Here is a 20,852-nt window from a genome sequence, read left to right on the forward strand (position 1 = left end):
CAGCAGCGATTGGGCGGGTGATTGGTGGCTGCGGCAAGGCCTGCTGGCAATTGGCTGTGGCGACTAGGCAGGCAATTAGTGGCTCTGGCGAGTCGGGCAGGCGATTGGCGGCTGTGGCAAGTGGGCGGGAGGGCTGTTGGTGGTGGCTGCGGTGAGGTGTGAGATTGGCAGTGGCGGGCAGGTGGGTGAGCGATTGGCGAAAGTGACCTCCCCCCCCAAAAAAAACCTAAACAATTTAATTTCTTAATTTTGCGTTTTTTAAAAAAGGGGGTCGTCTTATACATGGGGTCATCTTATACACTGAAAAATATGGTATTTTGTTAGTTGCTCCTTGGGACTTTTTATCAAAAGTGCCTTTGAAATGTTTTAAATAAAAATTGAGGTGTACTTAACAGTATTCCCAGTAGAGGGCAGCAGTACATAACAGCTGAAGTTGTCACATCCCTGGCCTCATGAGTCCTTCCTATTCATGTAAGTTTTTTATGATGAAAAATATACAAACAAGTACAGTGGTACCTCGGGTTAAGTACTTAATTCGTTCCGGAGGTCCGTTCTTAACCTGAAACTGTTCTTAACCTGAGGTACCACTTTAACTAATGGGGCCTTCTGCTGCTGACGATTTCTGTTCTCATCCTGAAGCAAAGTTCTTAACCCGAGGTACTATTTCTGGGTTAGCAGAGTCTGTAACCTGAAGCGTATGTAACCCGAGGTACCACTGTAGAGCCATTTTCAGAAGGATGGATATGCTACTAAAGATTTACTCATAGACAACAAGAGTTAAGAGTAAATCTCAGGTATTATCAAGGGTGCACCTGGAACATTTTGGAACCTTTTAGAAAGCATTACACAATTGCTGATTATTAAAGCTTTTTTTTTTTTTTGTCTTCAAAAGCGTGCATTGCACCACTGAACCTTCCTCATGCTAAGCTTACTGGAGGGTTGAAGGACTGTGAATTAGGCCAAATCCAATGTGTTAAGTTGCATGATACATCACACATGTCCTCCAATCAGCCCCCCCCCCAAATTGAAATACTTGATTTTTTCCCAGTTCTGGGATAGCTGCTTCCAATGAACAGGCAGGGCTCAAGGACAGGACTGGGTGGTCCAGGCAATGTTTTGTGAACTCCACAGCACTGAGAGCATATCAGAGAATCCAAACACAGCCACATCTTCAGCCTTGTTGCTATGACACTTCTCATGTGTTGGCCAAGAGGAAAAAAACCGATTTATTTATTTATAGTAAAGGTAAAGGGACCCCTGACCATTAGGTCCAGACGCGGCCGACTCTGGGGTTGCGGCGCTCATCTCGCTTTATTGGCTGAGGGAGCCGGCGTACAGCTTGTGGTTCATGTGGCCAGCATGACTAAGCCGCTTCTGGCGAACCAGAGCAGCGCACGGAAACACCATTTACCTTCCCACCGGAGCAGTACCTACCGTATTTTTCGCTCCATAACACGCAGATTTTTCCTCCTAGAAAGTAGGGGGAAATGTCTGTGCGTGTTATGGAGCGAATGCCTACAGATGGCGGGGGAATCTGTTGCAGTTGTGAGCAGTCCGTGGCTCGCTTTGAAACAGTAAGCGGCTCCTGTCAGCTAGCGGAGCCGGGGAGGAGGGAGAGAAGCAGAGCGGGGTTGGCTGCTTTAAAACAACCCCGTCCTCTATGTTCCTCTCTCCTCCCCACTGAGCTGCTAAGTAGCAGCAAAGCTTTTCAGCCAGCCTAGCCGGGAGGAGGGAGAGAAGCAGAGCGGGGTTGGCTGCTTTAAAACAACCCCATGCTCTCTGTCCCTGCCTGCAGTTTTTTGCTGTCCGATTTTGGATTAGCCACTGTAGGGGCTGTGTGTGTGTGTGCTTGAGCTATCGTTCTCCTCCTCCTGCTTCCCGTTCACTCTCCCTGCGCCCCTGCGCTCTCCCTCCGACTTTAGGATTGACACTCTGTGTGTCTGTGTGTGTGAGAGAGGGCTCCTTCTCCTTCTCTTGCTTCCGTTCACTCTCCCTGCGCCCCTGCGACTTTAGAATTGACACTGTGTGTGTCTGTGTGTGAGAGAGGGCTCCTTCTCCTTCTCTTGCTTCCCGTTCACTCTCCCTGCGCCCCTGCGCTCTCCCTCCGTCTTTAGAATTGACACTCTGTGTGTGTGAGAGAGGGCTCCTTCTCCTTCTCTTGCTTCCCGTTCACTCTCCCTGCGCCCCTGCGCTCTCCCTCCGTCTTTAGAATTGACACTCTGTGTGTGAGAGAGAGGGCTCCTTCTCCTTCTCTTGCTTCCGTTCACTCTCCCTGCGCCCCTGCGACTTTAGAATCGACACTCTGTGTGTCTCTGTGTGTGTGAGGGCTCCTTCTCCTTTTCTTGCTTCCCGTTCACTCCCCCAGCACCCCTGTGACTTTAGGGCCAGTTCTCTCTCTGCGTGTGTGTGTGTTTTGACCTCACTGCGCTTGTTGGGGGAGAGTGTTGGTCGCAATTTTTCTTGATTTGTCTCAGAGTGGTTACTATCATGGTTTCCTTGCCGGGGAGGAGGGAGAGACGCAGAGCCTGCTTGTTCTAAAGGAGCAAAGCCAGAGAGGAGCCTCTCCTGCATTATTAGCAGCATCCTTCTCCACACACCCCACGCGTGCTCCTTGTCCCTTGAGTTCTTTTCCTTCCCTCCCCACTTAAAACGTGGTTACAAAGCACGGATCCACATGGATCCTCAGGATTTTTGCACTAGGTCACCCCAAATTCACCATCAGATCACATAGCATATCCATGGCTACAGCCTGCACCAAAAAACACACGCACCCACTGTTTCATGGGGCTGCAATGGCGCAAAAACGTGGTTACAAAGCATGGGTCCACATGGATCCTCAGGATTTTTGCATTGGGCTACCCCAAACTCACCGTCAGATCACATGTCTGGCCACAGCATGAACCACAAAAATCATACATCCACTGTTTCGTTTAGAATATTTTTTTCTTGTTTTCCTCCTCTAAAAACTACGTGCGTGTTATGGTCAGGTGCGTGTTATAGAGCGAAAAATACGGTATTTATCTACTTGCACTCTGACGTGCTTTTGAACTGCTAGGTTGGCAGGAGCAGGGACCAAGCAACGGGAGCTCACCCCGTCACGGGGATTCGAACTGCTGACCTTCTGATCAGCAAGTCCTAGGCTCTGTGGTTTAAACCACAGCGCCACCCGCGTCCCTTTTTATTTATTTATAGGGGTGCCCTATAAATTGTTGGGAGCACCTAACAGTGCAGATGTTGCTGTGTTCCCAACCCCACCCAGCCCACGTGGCCAATGGTCAGGGTGATGGCAGTTGTAGGAAGGCAACTGGCGCCCCCAATCCTGTTTTAAAGGCACGTGCCAGTCTCTTTGCAGTGCTTGATCGCGACACTTAACTCAGGCATAGCGGCTTGTAGCTTTCAACTGAATATTTGCAGGAGTCATAAGGCAGGACCTTTTTATTTGGGGGGGCCTTCCGCCATTCCCATGCCGCCACTTGGAAGGTACTGGATGCAAAAGAAAAGAGGTATCATTTGTACGTACTTCTGGAGTCGAGATACCAATTCCTGATCATCTGAAAACCCAAAAGCATGAAGTTAAAAGGCAGAACTGCCAAGACATCATTCAGAAGCCTCAAGTTCCACTTTACAAAGCACACACCAACTTCCTAGTGAGAAACTAAAAGGCACTGGGTGGCTACATCCATTGCTCCTGTGGCCTCACCTCTCTGCCTTATTTTCTACCCTGTCCTCAGTCTCCATGCTTTTATGCCTGTACTAAGCTCCCAGGTGGCTGCATATGGCCTCAACTTGAGAAATCATGATAAGGTACCCATTTGCTAAGAGATGGGAAAGTAGAGCCATCAGAATCCCATCTTAGGAGCTACAGCAAGGATCTTCTAAGAACGTATTCATCTTAACCCACTATTATTTCACACATCCAGGGAGAGACAGACCCGGTTTCTAAGCGGAGAAAGAATGAAAATTACCTTTTCCATTGAAATGGCAGAAAACAAATTCAGGCTGTACCGGATATAAATGGAAATATATATACATAAGGGAAGCGAGAAAACCTGTTTCACACACATTGTTTCAAATGATCAAGGTACCCACTGACGCTTTCTTCTTTTTAAGCTTGACCCTAGTTAGTGTTTGTCAGCAGTTTAATTGACAGTACCCAAAGGCAGCTGTGGCAGAAAAACAGATCAAACCTTTATAGCAGAAAGCAATGGTTTCGTTTCGCTAGAATTCATTTGGCATTAACGTGCTAAAGTAACGCAAACCGGGCAACATGTCAACAGGCAGCTAATAACTAAAACTGTGTTGAAGAATTTGGCTTGAATTTGGCAGGAGCTGTTGTTCCCTTTCCGTAGAGGTCAGTTCTGGCAAACCTACTGGGGAAGAAAGTCTCTTCCAGGGCCTAAGGGCCTCCCAGTTTTTTAAGCCTCTGCAGATGGCTTCATTTCACCATTCTCCATCTACCTACCTAACACATTCCGAGCACCTGCTACAAACCCCATAGTTGCTCATATCAAAACAAGATCATTTGTCCATTTCTCTCCACTTCTTCCCAGAGCTTGCGGGCACACCTGTGTGAACACGATATATCCCAATGGTCAAAACTCAGTAAGGGTTAAAAATCCTTCCCAACCCCTTATACCCGATTTGGGGGATCCAACTTTCCCAGCAACCCCCTCCTTCTGCTTCCACAGGGTTCAAAATGGAAGCTGTTGTCTTGTCAACATCAGGGGTGAACACTGCTTCTTGCCCGACTTTTCTTCTTACAATTGCTTAGCTTACAGAGTAAATTTATACTAGCTATTTTTGCTCTCCCCCCATATAATTCCTCTGGGCTGTGGCTCAATGGTTCGTGCAAAAGGACCCAAGTTCTCCAGCAATTACCTGGGGTTGATTGTCGATTAAAATCCAAGTAACATTTCTCCCCACAAACCCAAGTTGTCAGCTTATGCTACAAGCTGTCAGTTTATGCTACATTGGGCAAAACAGTATGCATGGGTTAACACTGGATTTGCTGTGATAAAGGGGTTCTTATTGGGCTGCCCATCTCTCACCCCTGTTTAAAATAGCTCTGAATCCCTTACAGTGCCTTGTGGGTTAAGGAAGGAAGTGGTGATAAACAAGAGCTGGCTGGCTGTGACATGGCAGCAGTCATGCATTTTTCCACGCCCATGTCGTACCTGAGTATGTTACTAAGGAACCAAGCAGCTTTCTGAGAGGTTAATGCAAAAAAGGAACCAAGCAGCTTTGCAAAGTTTTCATGCAGGGTGCAACACACCTGAGTCTGAAGGAAGCTTGTAAAGGAGTCAGGAAAAAGGCAATTTATTAGTGCAGTCAACACAATTGAACAGCAAAACACAAAATGCGATCAGCAACTTGCGTACTGCCAGGAGACATAACAAACTCTATGGTACGTTTCAGAGCACAAAAGTGACAGCAGGACATTGAGGGGAGGTAAACAAGATGTGTTAGGAGAAAACAGTGAAGTCAGTTTCGCTCAAGATACAGTTATTAGGTTGGATTTAGCAGCTTTTTCAATTCCTGAGCAACAGGGACAGAGTTAGAAATTAATTCCAACCAGCATATTCCCCTTTCTAAACATGTCATTATCACTGACATGTATACGAGCACAACCCATTCCATCCCTAAAACTGATCTGACTTTTGAAGCACATTCCAGGTGTTTTTAAATCATCACTTACAAAATTGGTGTACGAATAAATGAACTGTAAAGTTACTTTTAAGTGGCAGCTCATACAGTTAACAGTTGTAAAAGCTGAAACACCATAGGAAATGGTAACAGGCTCGGTTTCTGAAGCAAAGTTCTACTTGGGAGCAGAGCATAAGCAGTGTGCCAACAAAGGAGGAAAAACTGGAAGGAGGAGAAAAACAGAGGACACGGCAGAGCAACTAATGAACAGGTCTGTGAAAAAGCAAAGGCCACAAACAGAATGATTGCTGCAGACTTAAGTATCTCCAAAGCACAAGCATTTCCCACAGAATGAAACTGGAAACAGCATCTGCTTGGTGAATATTCAAGATCATAAACAAAAGCTAAGCTGCATTATTCATGCACTTTATTCATAGGAATGATTGAAGTTCCACAAGAGGGATGGAGATTATTTTTGAAGGGGTTTAAGAATCGTGTCTTCCTATACTCTTCTATCCTCTCCCCCCCCACACACCCCAACACACTTTCCACAAAAAGAGCAATGGTTGCCGGCTATCAATTGCTGTGAAAACCACATTCCCAATATACGCTGATTCTCCACCATAGGATCACCATGAAGAACCAGGCCACTTACTATAATACAGGACTGGGAAAACACTTCTTAGATGATATATTCCATTGCATCCATTTACAGTGCGGCAGAAGAGGAAACATTCCTCAAGCAGCCATCGTTCCTGTTGATAGTATCCAGGAGTTCTTTCTGTCCCAAACATTTGCAGATGGTAACTGCTTGCAAAGTGGTCCAAACTCTATGCTGAAGGCAGCAGCTATGGTCATCTACTGTTGCAAATCCCTTATGTGAAATATTAACAGCAACCATTTCAGGCAGCAATAGCACAAGAAAGGGAATTAAACCTTGGTTCAAAGTTTCTGCTCAGCTGAGGATATTCAGGGAGTCTTAACAAAATGAAAGCTGTTCAGAAGGGATGGTACTGTCAGTGTTTTGATACAGAGCAAGGTCCAACTGCTCTTTTATTGATGCTTTTATTCCTTGCCCCACCAACTCCAGCACAATGCTTAAAAGCAAGGAAGAAATATTCAAAGCAACACACACAAAAAGAAAGTGGCTGTAAAAAACGGTTGCAAATAAATTAAATTTAACAGGTAAACTAAACTTGGACCTGAAGACATTCCTGACCACTGTATTTAAAAAATAAAATAAGGGAAACATATAAAGGCAAAAGTAGTACAAAAAAATACTGGACACAATCATCAAGATGTCAAAAACAAAACAAAACACAGATTTATCAAAACAGCCAACGTACAATGACAAGACAGTTTCATCCAGGTTAATTTCATTTTTTTTCCATTTTCTTTGCAAGGTCACGAAGTTGAGACAACCTTAAATGGCACACACACAATTCAGAGGAGTCTGGTTCTGTTCAAACTGAGCAGAGCATCTGCTTGAAGGCTTGCATCCTATGAGAAAGGATTGAAGTCAGCAAAGAACCTGACCTCACCAGCGGCACTTTGAGAGTACGGGGAGGAAGATGACATCTGGGTTCTGCGAGGAGATGTGCATTTAATTCTGCACCACCAGCAGCAGCAACAGCAGCACATTGCTAAAAATGCTAATTCTGTTGAAAACCAGGCCCTATCTGAAAAGGAAGGGTTGTCTCCTGTGCAACGTAAGGCCACGCATCTCAAGGAAGTTGCAGAAATTGTCCTGTCGGGTTTTTGGCTCCATAACACATTGTACGCCAAAAACATCACTACTGGTATGTATATTTTATTTGGCATTATTCCCAGTTTGGCATCTGCCTTCTCATGTACCCCATCCTTGTCCATCCACCCCATCCCACCCCCCAAAAAGGCTGCAAAGTTGTGCCTTAAAGGTACTGCGTGAAAGTAAGATGCTATGGGGCCAAGATGGGAAAAGCGTGTGCCCTGCACAGAGATGCTTTGAAGAGAAACCAAGTCATCTGGGCCAGTGCACTCATGTCAGGAGATTGAAAACTTCTCTAAAGACGTTTACGGCAGAAGCCCACTTACCGGAGCACAGAGGAGTTTCTTGTGCTTTTATGAAGACATTTGGAAACCTGCGCCAACATCAAACCGGAGGGGGATTATCACAAGGGGGTGGGGGTGGGGGAAATGCAGCACGGCATCTTGCATAAGTTGCTGGGCACCTGCCCAGTATAATTAGGAAGTGGTGTGTTAATCAACAGAGAGAAATAATGCCCTGACACGGCACAGCGGGGCAAGATCAGTCAGCTTGGACACGGTATATTTCTCTCTCAAGCACATTCGTACATCATCTCTGCTAAGTCTTTAGATCTCCTCCACTCCGTGTGCAAATATCATAACCAGGCCTGGCTCCAGCACCATCTCCTCACCCATGTGCTGATTCTCACAGGCCATCACCACCACAGCCTGCTTGCCCGGAATGCGTTTGGCCACATAGTTTTCATAATAGCGCCGGTTCATCTGGCGGGTTTCTAGCGTGGCCAGGCCCTGGGGCCAGTTCCGTTCGTGGGCGTTTTCAATCAGCTCGTTGATGATGGATGTGGGGCAGCCACTCTCCACCAACGAGCGCTTGATGACAGCCTGAAGTACGGCGTCTGGTGTAGAAATCATACCGCCCCATCGTGTCACTCGGGCTGGCTGCAAGGAGTTCACCCACCTAGAAGCAATTGAAAAAAAACACAAGTCAATGTAAGAGAAATATCAGGGGAAACACAGAGCGTTGCCTACAAGCCTGAAGGTGAGGAATCCTAAATTGTATTGCTGATCTAACCTCTGGCCTTGGGCCAAACTACAATAGTAGTCTTGACGCAGAAGCTGCCAGCTTATTCTGAGCACTTCTGCAGATATTAACTGGGGTTGTAACTCACTTTAAAGTGTGTGTGTGTGTGTGTGTGTGTGTGTGTGTGTGTAAAAGGTGAAAAATAAATGCAACGAATGCATGGCATTTTGCTTCCAACTTTGAGGAAAACACAATGGAATGGGAAGAGACTTGCTCAGCGGTTTTCCAACTTTCCATCTTTAGAGAACACTTTCCTCATTGATCTGTCCTCCAAGAAACCCCTTGCACATTATACATAATTCCGGGGCGTGTTCTAGGAGGCTCATTCAGTTTACTCGGAACCTTGGCCAGACCTGATGGGTCTCCAGTTGCCTCAGGTAAACCATGTGATCCTCAAAACACACCCAGCTACCCCTGACCCCCCACTTCTCTATGGTTGTATATCACACAGGAAGATCAGTAATGAGCAAATGGTATTATAGGCAGCACTTCTTCTGTTCTTGAACTTTTCGGAAGCTTCCAAGGGGCGCTAGGGTTTTCCAAAGGCCACGAGAACCACAGGTTATTAGTTTAGTCTCAAGGCTTAAGGCAGGGGAATTCAATTTTCAGCTCTGCCACCAAATCCATTATTTCATTTCCAATCTACCCTGAAGTGAGAAATGTGAGGCTTCAAGATTTGATCCCTATAATGCACTCTGCAACTGGAGATTGCAGCTACTTTAAACTGTTAGCAGCTTATCGTCTCCCATGGTTAAGACTGAAAGAGGCACATAATATCTTGGTCCAGGGCCTGCACTGTCAGCTGGTATGGATTTCAGGGAATCAACACTTTGGAAGACAAGAGAGTTATATTGAATAAGGCTCCATATTTAGGAAAGGTGTTTAAATCCTTTTCTCCCTTCTACATTACATCATACATAATGAGATATTTTACTATAGCCCATTGTTTGTTCTCCTTTTTAATTGCAAACAACCCTGCTCTACACACTCCTTTTGCTTCATCATGTAAGTTGGAATTGACCAATGGTGTACATATAACACGATGTTAAAAAGCAGACACACAACAGTGGATTTTTCTTTCCCTAAAAAATTGCCACAGAGAAGCTATTGTAACATTTTCTAGAGACAGTGTAAGGGTTTAAGACTAGAATGGAACTGATTTCATTTTTAATTTTGATTGTTTCCATCCATCTTATGAACACGGTATCTGACCTAAGCCTTCAAAATAAAAATGCAAAATAGTAAACATTTCTTTTCCACCTATTGCTCCTGTATGCACATCAGCCAGGCAGCATGGATTCAAGCTCCTGTAACACTCCAGGAATCCAATGTTTAGAAACACCTTGGGTGATATGAGACACTGCATGAGTGGAACTCCACCCCTTCCTCTCTTCCCCCTGCAGCTACCCCCACAAACACCTGCAAGTTGGCATAATAGGAAGCATCTCCTTGCCTACTCTGTATATTACTGTATCCCTAGAAATGTGCAAATTTGCAATGCGAACACACACACACACACACACACAGAGAGAGAGAGAGAGAGAGAGAGAGAGAGAGAGAGAGAGATTACAAGACAGTGAGGTCTTCTCCAGTCACTTTTTCAATCACTTTCCAACATTATCTTAGCTATGCTGGCCTTGCGCATGTCAAAAAAATACCCTCGCCATTCCACCCTCTTTTAAAACTCAGTTCCAGCACTTACTCTAGGATTTCATTATATTCAATAGTCTCCTCCAAATTCTGCAGGTTGGGATTGACGCTACGTATCGCTCGCATATATGCTTTCAACAACTGAATGTCACGTTTCTGAAAGAAACAGAGTAAACAAGAAGATGAAAGCCGCAGTTTTTCAAATAAGATTTTGAGAAAGACCTAGTTAAAAAAAAAGGCCCCGACATTTAGATCTCTCCATTACGAGACGGTAATGGGATGCTAGGTATGGACCTAGTGAAGATTCAGGGAACATAAAACGCATAGCGTGGTTGAAGCTAAGTGAATGTGGACCTATCTCCCATTTCTCCAGGATAGGGAGAACATGAGAACCCTACATTACGATGACCTGAACTTTCTAAAGGAAAAGTGGGATATAATAAATATGCCCTGTAGGCATCCCGTGATTCCTGAAAATAAGACCTTTTTTTCCGGCAGGGCTCTCATGCCTTCAAAAGTTTCATGACAGGCGTAAAAGCACAACCAATGGCCATCAAGGATCAGACCAAAGGTACATCTAGCTTCTCACAAGTCAGCCAGATGTTTTTGGGAAACCCACAAAGCAGGACTTGGAGGCAAAAGTACTCCCCTGTAGCTTGGTACGTGCAACTTGCATTCAGAGGCAAACTTTAGCCATTTGTATGAGCCAACAGTTTTTGAAGGCATCATAAGCCTGCCACAACTCGGTGGCAAAGCCAGCACTGCATGGAGTTTGTTCTTACCTTCTCCTTGACCCCTCCTTTCTTCAGCTCTGTGTCACTTCAAGCTCCCCATTTTCTTCCTGCCAACTCATCAGTCCTGCTTCCTTTAGCCTCTCTAGCTCTGAGGCGGCATCATTCCCCTTTTCTCCTCCAATTTCCCACCTTGCCAATATACAGCTAGTTGGCAACCCAGGCTCAGGGCTCCCTGGCCCAAATAGGTTTATCTTCTGGGACCACTTCTCATCTTGCCACAGTGGCCCTGCCCCTCGAGTCACTGAGATTTGAGTTTCCAGTTAAACGGATGCTTCAGAGGAGGCTGCATGTTAGCATTCCATATGGCTGCATTTTATTAGCACACAAACAGTGTTACTGAAGGAACACTTTACGAGGGAGGAGGCATGCCATGCCCCCTCCCCTTTCAAGTGTCAAATTTATTGCTCATTCAAATCCCTTTTTTACCTCTGGGGTTGGCAACTGAGGAGGCCAGAAAGCACCATTCAAGGAGTCAAATTTGACTCAGGAGTTGCCACTTGGATCACTGATATTCTAAAAGGGGTCTCATTAGCTCAGCCAATAGGATCCAGAGGTTCCAGCACTAGAACAAAAAAATGCATTCACATAGAACAGTGGAACCCTGGTTCTCAAACGCCTTGGTACTCAAGCAACTTGGTACCCAAACTCTGCAAACCCAGAAGTAAGTGTTCCGGTTTGCGAACTTTTTTTGGAAGCTGAACATGCTCTGTTTTGAGTGCCACGCTTCTGTTTTGAGTGTTATGCTGAGGTCTGTCTGTTTTTGCTATTTATTTTGCATTTTTGTGACTTTTTTGTTTTGTTTTTGTGACTGTGTGGAACCCAGTTCAGCTACTGATTGACTGTGGGACCGCAGTACATTGTTTATTGCTTTCATTTTATGGATCAGTGGTCTCATTTGATAGTAAAATTCATGTTAAATTGCTGTTTTAGGGGTTGTTTTTAAAAGTCTGGAATGGATTAATCCATTTTGCATTACTTTCTATGGGAAAGCATGCCTTGGTTTTGGAATGCTTTGGCTTTGGAACCAACTTCCAGAATGGATTACGTTTGAGAACCAAGGTACCACTGTACACCATATAAATACCATTCAATGATAATGTCCTGTAGTACTAGACTGCATTACTGCTCAAAGCTACAAAAGGAACTTTCAGTACCTGAATGGTTTTAGCCTCTGTATTTTAAGAAAAACCAACTGTCACATAGTGAATGCCCCTTTTGGATATTTTACAGCCACTCAGAACTTGAGAAGTATCCAGAGTCTAAAAAATATTTGAAATCCATCTGGGCAAGAGTCTTTTGAAATCTTCCCTTCTTCCTTAAGATCAGGACTCAGCTATAACACACAATACTTCAACTCAATATTCCCTATCTTCTAACAACAACACACACACCCCATTGATTTTTCATCCTCTGGCAAATTCTGAACTAACAAGAGAGGTAATTTAGTCCTTTAGCCATTTCTCATGGCAACGCAAACTCTTATCAGTTATTTGAGCTTGCCTGGAAAAGAGGAATTGTTTATCTACTTAAAGGAGCCACAAAGACTGCTGCAAAAGAAGCTGTTACCTGCTCCGCTAGCTGGTGCTTATGTTCTGCTGAAGTCTTTTCCAACTCAGCTATCCTTGTCTGTTGCTGCTGCACCACTGACCGCAAGTGTTTGATGCAGTTATGATTCGGTAACTCATCTTTGGGCATTTCCAAGCTGCATGGAGAAGGAACAGCAGGAATTGAGAAAGGTGATTAAGCAATGGGTGTCTTCTAATAGAAACTCATGGTTAGCTGACCTGCAAACAATGCGGAAGCAAAAATCTATACTTTAAAGCAAACTGGGACTGAAGTCAGTAGTCTCAAGTTACCAGCTGCCAGTACTGTGCAACTCAACTGTGCCTCACGCATCATAAAAGCTGTCTCATATTAAGCTTGACCAGGTGGACCACACAACCAATGTCTCTCTCCTGCTGATTTTTCCAGTTCACGCTGGCATGGGAATGAAGCTCTACTGGCTATAGTAAAAGGTAAAGGGACTCCTGACCATTAGGTCCAGTCGTGACCAACTCTGGGGTTGCGATGCTCATCTTGCTTTACTGGCCGAGGGAGCCGGCATACAGCTTCCGGCTCATATGGCCAGCATAACTAAGCCGCTTCTGGCGAACCAGAGCAGTGCACAGAAACGCCGTTTACCTTCCCGGCAGAGCGGTACCTATTTATCTACTTGTACTTTGACACGCTTTCGAACTGCTAGGTTGGCAGGAGCAGGGACCGAGCAACGGGAGCTCACCCCGTTGTGGGGATTCGAACCGCCGACCTTCTGATCGGCAAGTCCTAGGCTCTGTGGTTTAACCCACAGCGCCACCCACGTCCCGTCCCTATTGGCTATATAAAACCCTTAGACCAGGGGTGCCCAAACTTTTTCCAAAGAGGGCCAGATTTGATGAAGTGAACATGCGTGAGGGCCGACCAAAGCTGTTGCTTTTTTATGATTTTACCCCAAAGTTCTTGAGCTTTTTTTAAGGATTGAAATTGTTGGGTTTTTACCCCATGAGATAAACTGCCACAGGGGCCAGATTAAACCAACTGGCGGGCCGGATTAGGCCCCCGAAACAGACTTTGGACATGCCTGCCTTAGACAAAGCACTGAACTATGACATTAAAATGCATCGGGTCAGACCTAGCTGAATACTTACCCGCATCCCTGCTCACAAGTCACAGGCCGCTTTGGATTGTGTTCACAGTCGTTGAGGTGAGACATCAGGTTGTCAAGTCGCACTACAGCGGTACAACCAAAAACAGCGTTGTCACATGTGATCTGCAGCTTAGATAGCATATTACGCATGATCCGAGGAACAGGCCGCAAGTGAGCCACGGTCACCACACTTCGGTCCACGGGGCAAGTCTGTTGTTGGGAGAACCACTGGGTGATGCAGGCATTGCAGAAGGCGTGCTCGCAATGAGGGGCCTGTGCAAAGAACAGAGCAAGGTATGCCAATGCAGGTTACATCAGGTTCACGCTACTGGTTTGTGGCCTGTGCTCTTATCTGTTTTCCATGTTTTTCACAAATAAGAGAGAAAGAGTTGGAAGAAGAACAGAACTTCGACCAATAATTTAAGCCAATCTAAGCTACTAACAGCAGATGAAGATAGCTCACTTTGGCTATAACTTACAAGACACTGAAGCAGAAACACAGGACAACTGCCATCAACCAAAGGATATGAAAATCATCTACTGCCTTTGAGGTAGTGATCTATCTCTCTCTCTATCTCATATCAAGCCTATTGCAAATCATACTTTGCCATTTCAGTGCTGGTGTGGTGCAAGTAGAGATCAATGGAAGGAGATGTACATTCACCACTGTGCAAGGTGTTCAACTCAAGAATGAATTGCTAAAATAAATCTTGATGATGTGAAAAATTCACTTCACAGGGTAAAGTAGCACAGTACCTCTCCCTTTAACCAGCTGTTTTCATTGCACTGCCTGTGGGCGTAACATAGACAATCCTCCAAATAAGGCACAGTTGTAGTTATAACTCTTCTTCCAGAGATGATTTATTCATGCACAAATGTACTTCACCAGCTCAGCTACTCGTCTCACAGCTATGCCTCCCAGGCATTGCCAACTGACAGAAGGCAGAAGTTTAATTTCCTATAAACTAATTCGCAATTGCTTGATTCTCATCGTGCTTTCTGTCTTATGATAATGGGGAGGAATTCAGCATAGTGCTAAGGAGAATGTTCCATCTGGCAAGTTGAAATGCTTGTGCTGATGGAGCAATTTCCCCTCTTCTCACCTCCTCCAGCCTATCTGCTGTTCTTGGGTTTCCCCCAACCCCCCACCCCGAGCCAACTTGGGGGGTCAGGGGGTAGAGAAAGGGGGGAAGCCCTGTTGTGCTGGCAGAAGTCCTTGAGTTGGCTTCTGCTAGCAAGATTCATTAGCTGAATCCAGCCAATTTTCTTAGTTTCTTCCTGTGTGCTCTCAGGTTTTTCCTGGACATCTGCTACACTAAGCTCTCCTACACTCAGCATGTGCCATATGCTTCCAAATAAGCCAGTGATGTAGCTGAGAATGGTCAACCTGTTGAGCACCATAAGCCAACAGAAGGTTTAAAATACACTGTTGCTGAAATCACAAAATGGTCATTCATCAAGTGTTTGCATTGCTGCATTTGGACCACAAGACCAACACTTGTGGAAGTGATACAACTGGCTTGGGAGACCCATAAACATCACTCATGAATTAGTCTGCTAAGAAGTAAAGTTATTGCCTTATGATGGCTGTAATACAGTGTATTCAAATCTTGGCAAACAAAACAGATTTCTGTACTTTTACTAATAGTCTACAATTATTTTTTAACAGGGACTTTTTGTATATTTTTATTTATTTTCAGGAAGGATGTCTAGGTACAGAATAATAAGTGTGTCCTCAGCAGTACAGATGTTTGTCGTTTTTTAGGCAGTAATAGTTATTGCAAAGGTTAATGAATGCAATACATCAAGTAACAATAGAACAAATAATTACCCCCCCACCCAACAAAATAAAATTCTTTGTGAGCAATTCACACAAAGCGCATGCTCCAGGAAACCCTTCAGCAAATCTCTATTGCAGATGGGAGACACAGAAGATTAACAGGGACATTTTAACCTTAGCAAGCAATTAGAGGCTAACAATGCTGCATTTGCTCACTGACTCATCCCCATATAAACAGAAATACAGGCAAAGGCCTCCAGCCTACACCCTGACCCCATATGAAGAGAGGCTGAGAGATAACACCACTCGGGTGGCGGGGGCAGCTGGGTAACTGGTAATGCACAACACATATTCAATCTAAAAGGGAGTTAGGAAAGTTCAGAAGCTCTCGGTCTATTTCCTCTCCCATTCTCCTAAGCTTAATGACTTCCTGTTCAGAGAAAATCAAGATGTGCAGCTGAATAGCACATGTTGCTCTCCATTGTATGAACCGTTTCACAATGGATTAGATGCAATGTGCATTCTGAGGCAGTTTTTAGAGTGTCGCTTCAAATTTAAACGCAAAACAGTCTGTCTCTTGCACAAGAGGGAAACAATTTGAGTTTAACATGCTTAACTAGCTTGCTAAGAATAATGTTTCTAGTGCGATCAGAAATACCGTTTAACACTAAAATATTTTGCACGCATACCACAACAAAACACTTGAATATTTTAGGTAGACTGATCTCTCATGGCTACTGCGAATCAGCTAGTTCTGGTAGGTTGTATCCAACAAAATCATTGTATTCGCAACAGAACTTCCCTTCCTTCTCCTCCTTCCTCCCACCAGACTACTCTGAAATCTGTTCTGGAACCCCCAGAACAGATTCGGGGGGCTTTGCTGTGCTTGTGGAAGTCATTCCATGACAGCAATTATTTCGTTGAATACAAGCTTCTGTCTCCTCTGACAGGTTGGAACAGCATTTAAACTTGACTGATGCATTTTACAGGGTCACTAATTAGCAAGAGAAAATGCCTTCTCTGTTCAGTGCACAAGATGTGACTGGCGAGATCCATCTCGCCCCGATTGCTCGTTTTCCATTGCTTTCTGAAGACTTTGTTTTAGCAGGCTCTGGGCAGACTGTGTGATTTCTTTTTGCTTCATCCGGAAAATTGTTTCTCGCTTTTTGATTTTCTACCACCCCCACGTTTTGCTTTTTAAAAAAAAAAAGTTTAAGCAATGTTTTGGTTTTTTTAATAAAAAATGATATTTGCTTTTAATGTTTGTTTATATTAGGCTCCTTGGGGACTTCATTTTGAAGTGAAAGGGGGGGGGGATAAAAATCTGAATAAAGCAAAAGCAAAGCCCCTTCAGGATTAGGGTCCCATACCTGCATATGGAGCAAGCACCAAAGCCAGCCATGTAACATGCAGCAAGGTCATATTTTTGGTTAATGCTTCTTTGTGCAAATGTTACATAAGGAGACCTACTAAGATAAGAATAGTTTCTGCCAGTTCCCTGTGCAAAAATAAACTCATGCTCCAGCAGTTCCAGCCTCTCAAGAAACAGAAGCTTTTGTTCTGAATGTGGAATGACAACTCCCAGTATGCCTAGTTATACAAGTATCTGAAGGTTCATCGTCATCTAGTTACCAGCTACCTGCAAGCCAGAGAGCTGAATTCAAACTAAGTGTTTTTTCCTTTTAATGATATTCCAAAGCACTTTTGCGGCCACCCAGTGCTTCTTTCATATGCAAGCCGAACAAGTCAATCTAAAATTCAGCAGCTAGCTGTTTAGCTTAATTCATATTTTCAAGAATACCTTGCCAGCAAAGAAATCAATCCTTTACCTATCCAGTTCACTTTAGCTACAGATAGAAGTGATTTGTTTACTACTGATAAGAGAACAAGACAGGCTTAGAGCTGATTGACATATTACCATAGGAAAAGCAAAATAGATGCATGTGGTCACATGTGACAATCATATGTGGGGTTGGCTTGAACATATGCTAGGTCCTGCTTGTATGTTTCTGAAAGGCACCTGGTTGGTCACCGAGAGAAACAGAGGAGCCTTTGGCAAAAATTCAGCAGGATTCTCCTTATGTGTATAAATTGTTAACTAGTTAACATTCACAGTCCTAGGTCTATCATTTTGGAAAATCCAAAAAAAATTGCAACAGATAGTAGAGAAATCACGTGCTCCGATAGCCTATATTTTAATACCATGAAGTGCATAGCCTATCGTGAAGTCTACTGCCTTTTATATAGATAAACTACCTACCCAATTAGTATTCAGTGATTAACATGGGCTGTTAAATTTGAGCCTGAACTCCAAACAAAGCTCACAATGTTTAACAGATTCCAGTGGAATTTGCATAGATATAGTGTGCATTTTTAAACTTTTTTTCTTCGGCTTAATAAATCAGACTAGATTATAGCTTTAAAAATTAAAACAAAGAGTACTATCACATGTATTCTCCCTCAGTCATGCAGCTTTGACAAAGATCTAATACAGCTTTGACATAGAAAACCTTCAGCTTTTCAATAAACTACAAAATTTTTACGCTGACCTACCTGCACTGGCTCCTCCAAGACCCCGCTGCAGATGGGACATATAAGATCTTCATCAACATCCCCTTGAAAACGAGCTACATCATACCCCATTTCTCATCACCGATGCCAAAACCCTAGAAAAAGCAGGAGAGGGGAAACGAAGAACAGTTGAGCACAGAAGATTTGGAGTCTTGCCACAAGAGACGCCAGCATATTCAGATTGCTGCTTCTGTGGAGTCAGTTAAAAGTCATTCTTTTGGCTAGGCTGCCTGCCTGCCAGCTAACCTGATAAGGCTGCATTCTAAGTCAGGGATTGACAGAAAAGCTTCAAATCCCTGAAGAGCAGGGTGTGGTGCAGCAAAGAGACAACTCCACTCAGCCCATTCAGATTTGGGTGGTTTGACCCACCCACTAACACCAAATTAGACACTTCCCTCTACAATGCAGAATTACTCATCTCTTCACTTGCATTTTTTAATTCCACACCTTGTTTTTTTTGTTGTTTTTTTCTGTGGAACATCTTGCCTATATGAGCGATGGCAAGGTGTGTCTAAGTTCACACCAAATTATAGAGCAGGTATGGCAGGAGGGGAAAAAGAAGAAAAGTTCCATAGCTAAGACAGCTGATGGGGGGGGCTCAGTGTAATTAATTCACAGCCTTCTCTAGGAGCTGTAAATGAGCTTGCAAACCTTGCGGGGGGGGGGGAGAAGCAAAATTGCACAGGCTACTTCCAATAGAGAGTTGAGTGTGACGTCCTCTGAGGGCAGGTAATTTGGGTGCATCCCTATATCAAGCAAGATTGGATCAATCACTCTTGATGTAGTTAGACACACGGCATAATTACCTGCCCCGAGGAGGCTAACTGAATGATGGCACACCCGAGTCTCCCAAGAGTCTGAATTATTTATTTCTTGAAACACATGGTTTGGGAGTGACTGACAGCTCCTCCAAGAACCGGATCAGAGCATGAACTCTCATGGCTAATTATATAGCGTTCTCCAGCCATGTTCACCTTCCATCTTGTAACCTCCCAATTCTGCGCTCAACACCATCCCACCCTGTCCACCTGCAAACAGAGGGAGATTGTCCACCAAGTTTCGTACTCCATCAAATTAGGAACACAGAAAGCTGCCAAGTCAGACAATCGGTCTATCCAGTTGAGTATCGGCTACACTGACCTCCAGTAGTTCTTCAGCGTTTCAGAAAGTTTATTTTACCCAATTTTGGTGGGATAGAACCTCTGACCTCAGTGCCACCTCTGAGCTACAGTCCTCCATCAGTAATCTATAATGCTGAAACAGAGGATTGTCAGAAGAATAAGATGGAAATTGGGGGGATGGGACAGAACAGATCCTGTCACACCATCTCCTCTAAGTCTAGTTACATACCTTCCAGTTTTTAACACAAAAACTCTCCCTACTCCTTTGTTCCCTCACAAGCACTGAGCTGAACTGTGAGCTATTATTGCAGTCCTACAAACTGCCCTGTCCGATTCATTTAAAAACTCTTGCACCTTGATAGAGACAAGTGACAAATTTCCAGTGTAAGGGCCAGCCTCTATCAAGATCTTTATCTTCCCCAAGGGAAGCATATAGCCATTGGCCGAGAAAGGATTAATGGTACACCTTTCCGCAATGCTACTTTCAAGTGACTTGCATGGCTCCTGGAATGCTTCAAGAGCAGACTGCTCATTTCTGCTCACTCAGAGACCCGCTTCTAGGGGAAAAGTTGCTGCAGAGATGACATTGCACTCTTCATTATAAGTTGGCAGCTTGTTGGCTATATCTTTAGCTGCTTGAATTATGACATCAAAGGAGTAACAGAGACTTTCTTCATTTGCAAAATGTAGTCCTATTGGCCAATATGACCTTAGTTTTAAGATTCTAAACAAATATTGTCAGGAAGCATTCAAACATGGGAACATAAGTAGCACAAAAAACAATATTCAATAACTGATAAAACCCAATATGATTAATGCAACATTGCAAGCCTGAAGCAAATGAAGAAAATATTATCTCCTCAAATATCCCAACTAGTCTTTTATGTACCACAGTATGTTCCGTTTGACAGGAAATATAAATTTATGAATACAGCGTAATATTACAAAAGCAAGAGATATTGCGAAGAATGAAAGAATCATTACATTAGAGCCAACTGACAAAATAAATGAACTCCAAAAGGCCCAAAGGTACCAATATGTTAATGAGTCTTATAAATAGAAACTTATATTGCTAGCTGCCCTATGGCATAAGTGCTCGAGCACTGATAGTAAAATAATTATGAAAGTATGGTATAGTTCAGGGATGAATTTAACTAAACTGCTCAGAATGAGAAAACGGAGTCCAAAGCAAGAACAATTTGGAAAAAAAATTGTCTCCTTTTTATGACATATATAGAGAAGAATTACAGGATACAATCTTTTAATGCTTTTTCATAGCTGTGATAAAATGTAACAAATGTTGAAATAATATATACATGGTTTGCAGTGCCGACAAATATATTCTTAATAACTAATGAAATGTTCCATAAGATTAACAGGTGTGGGTGGGTGGGTGGGTGACTGGGAGTGGCCACCAGGACCATATAACACCAGTCCTGAGAGATCTGCATTGGCTCCCAGTACGTTTCCAAGCACAATTCAAAGTGTTGGTGCTAACCTTTAAAGCCCTAAATGGCCTCTGTCCTGTATACCCGAAGGAGCATCTCCACCCACATCGTTCAGCCCGGACACTGAGGTCCAGCGCCGAGGGCCTTCTGGCGGTTCCCTCATTGCAAGAAGTGAGGTTACAGGAAACCAAACAGAGGGCCTTCTCGGTAGTGGCGCCCACCCTGTGGAATTCCCTCCCATCAGATGTCAAGGAAATAAGCAGCTATCCAATTTTTAAAAGGCAGCCCTGTTTAGGGAAGTTTTTAATATTTAATGCTGTATTGTTTTTAACACT

The 20,852-nt window shown here is 44.0% G+C and overlaps 1 protein-coding gene and 2 long non-coding RNA genes across 7 annotated transcripts in view; 2 read left to right on the plus strand and 1 right to left on the minus strand.

The window, feature by feature from the left end:
* Positions 1-233: 233 nt before the first annotated feature.
* LOC310756034 lies at positions 234-5,289 on the plus strand. Its single transcript, XR_014544669.1, has 3 exons — positions 234-1,239; positions 3,193-4,569; positions 5,212-5,289. It is a non-coding gene; the product is annotated as an uncharacterized lncRNA (long non-coding RNA).
* An 11-nt stretch (positions 5,290-5,300) lies between these two features.
* Positions 5,301-20,852, minus strand: part of RNF41 (ring finger protein 41) — a 35,107-nt gene continuing 19,555 nt past the window's right edge. For 2 of the 4 annotated variants that reach the window (XM_083599449.1, XM_083599450.1), the window contains 5 exons: positions 17,931-18,043; positions 13,599-13,870; positions 12,481-12,616; positions 10,173-10,276; positions 5,301-8,347 (listed from right to left, as the gene is read on the minus strand). In XM_083599449.1, the coding sequence (XP_083455575.1) occupies positions 7,996-8,347; positions 10,173-10,276; positions 12,481-12,616; positions 13,599-13,870; positions 17,931-18,020 (954 nt within the window). In that variant the 5' untranslated portion in view covers positions 18,021-18,043 and the 3' untranslated portion in view covers positions 5,301-7,995. Of the gene's footprint in view, positions 8,348-10,172; positions 10,277-12,480; positions 12,617-13,598; positions 13,871-17,930; positions 18,044-19,298; positions 19,494-19,535; positions 19,740-20,852 lie in introns of those variants that run through there. The other 2 variants (XM_083599451.1, XM_083599452.1) reach the window with 2 other exon arrangements.
* On the plus strand, positions 12,625-14,327 carry LOC310756020. Of its 2 annotated transcripts, none has more exons than XR_014544651.1 (2): positions 12,625-12,929; positions 13,977-14,327. It is a non-coding gene; the product is annotated as an uncharacterized lncRNA (long non-coding RNA). The 2 variants fall into 2 exon arrangements; XR_014544652.1 differs by lacking the exon at positions 12,625-12,929 and adding an exon at positions 13,754-13,891.

Source organism: Podarcis filfolensis (assembly GCF_964270895.1).
Source record: "Podarcis filfolensis genome assembly, chromosome: 2".
In the NCBI taxonomy this organism is placed as follows: Eukaryota; Metazoa; Chordata; class Lepidosauria; order Squamata; family Lacertidae; genus Podarcis; species Podarcis filfolensis.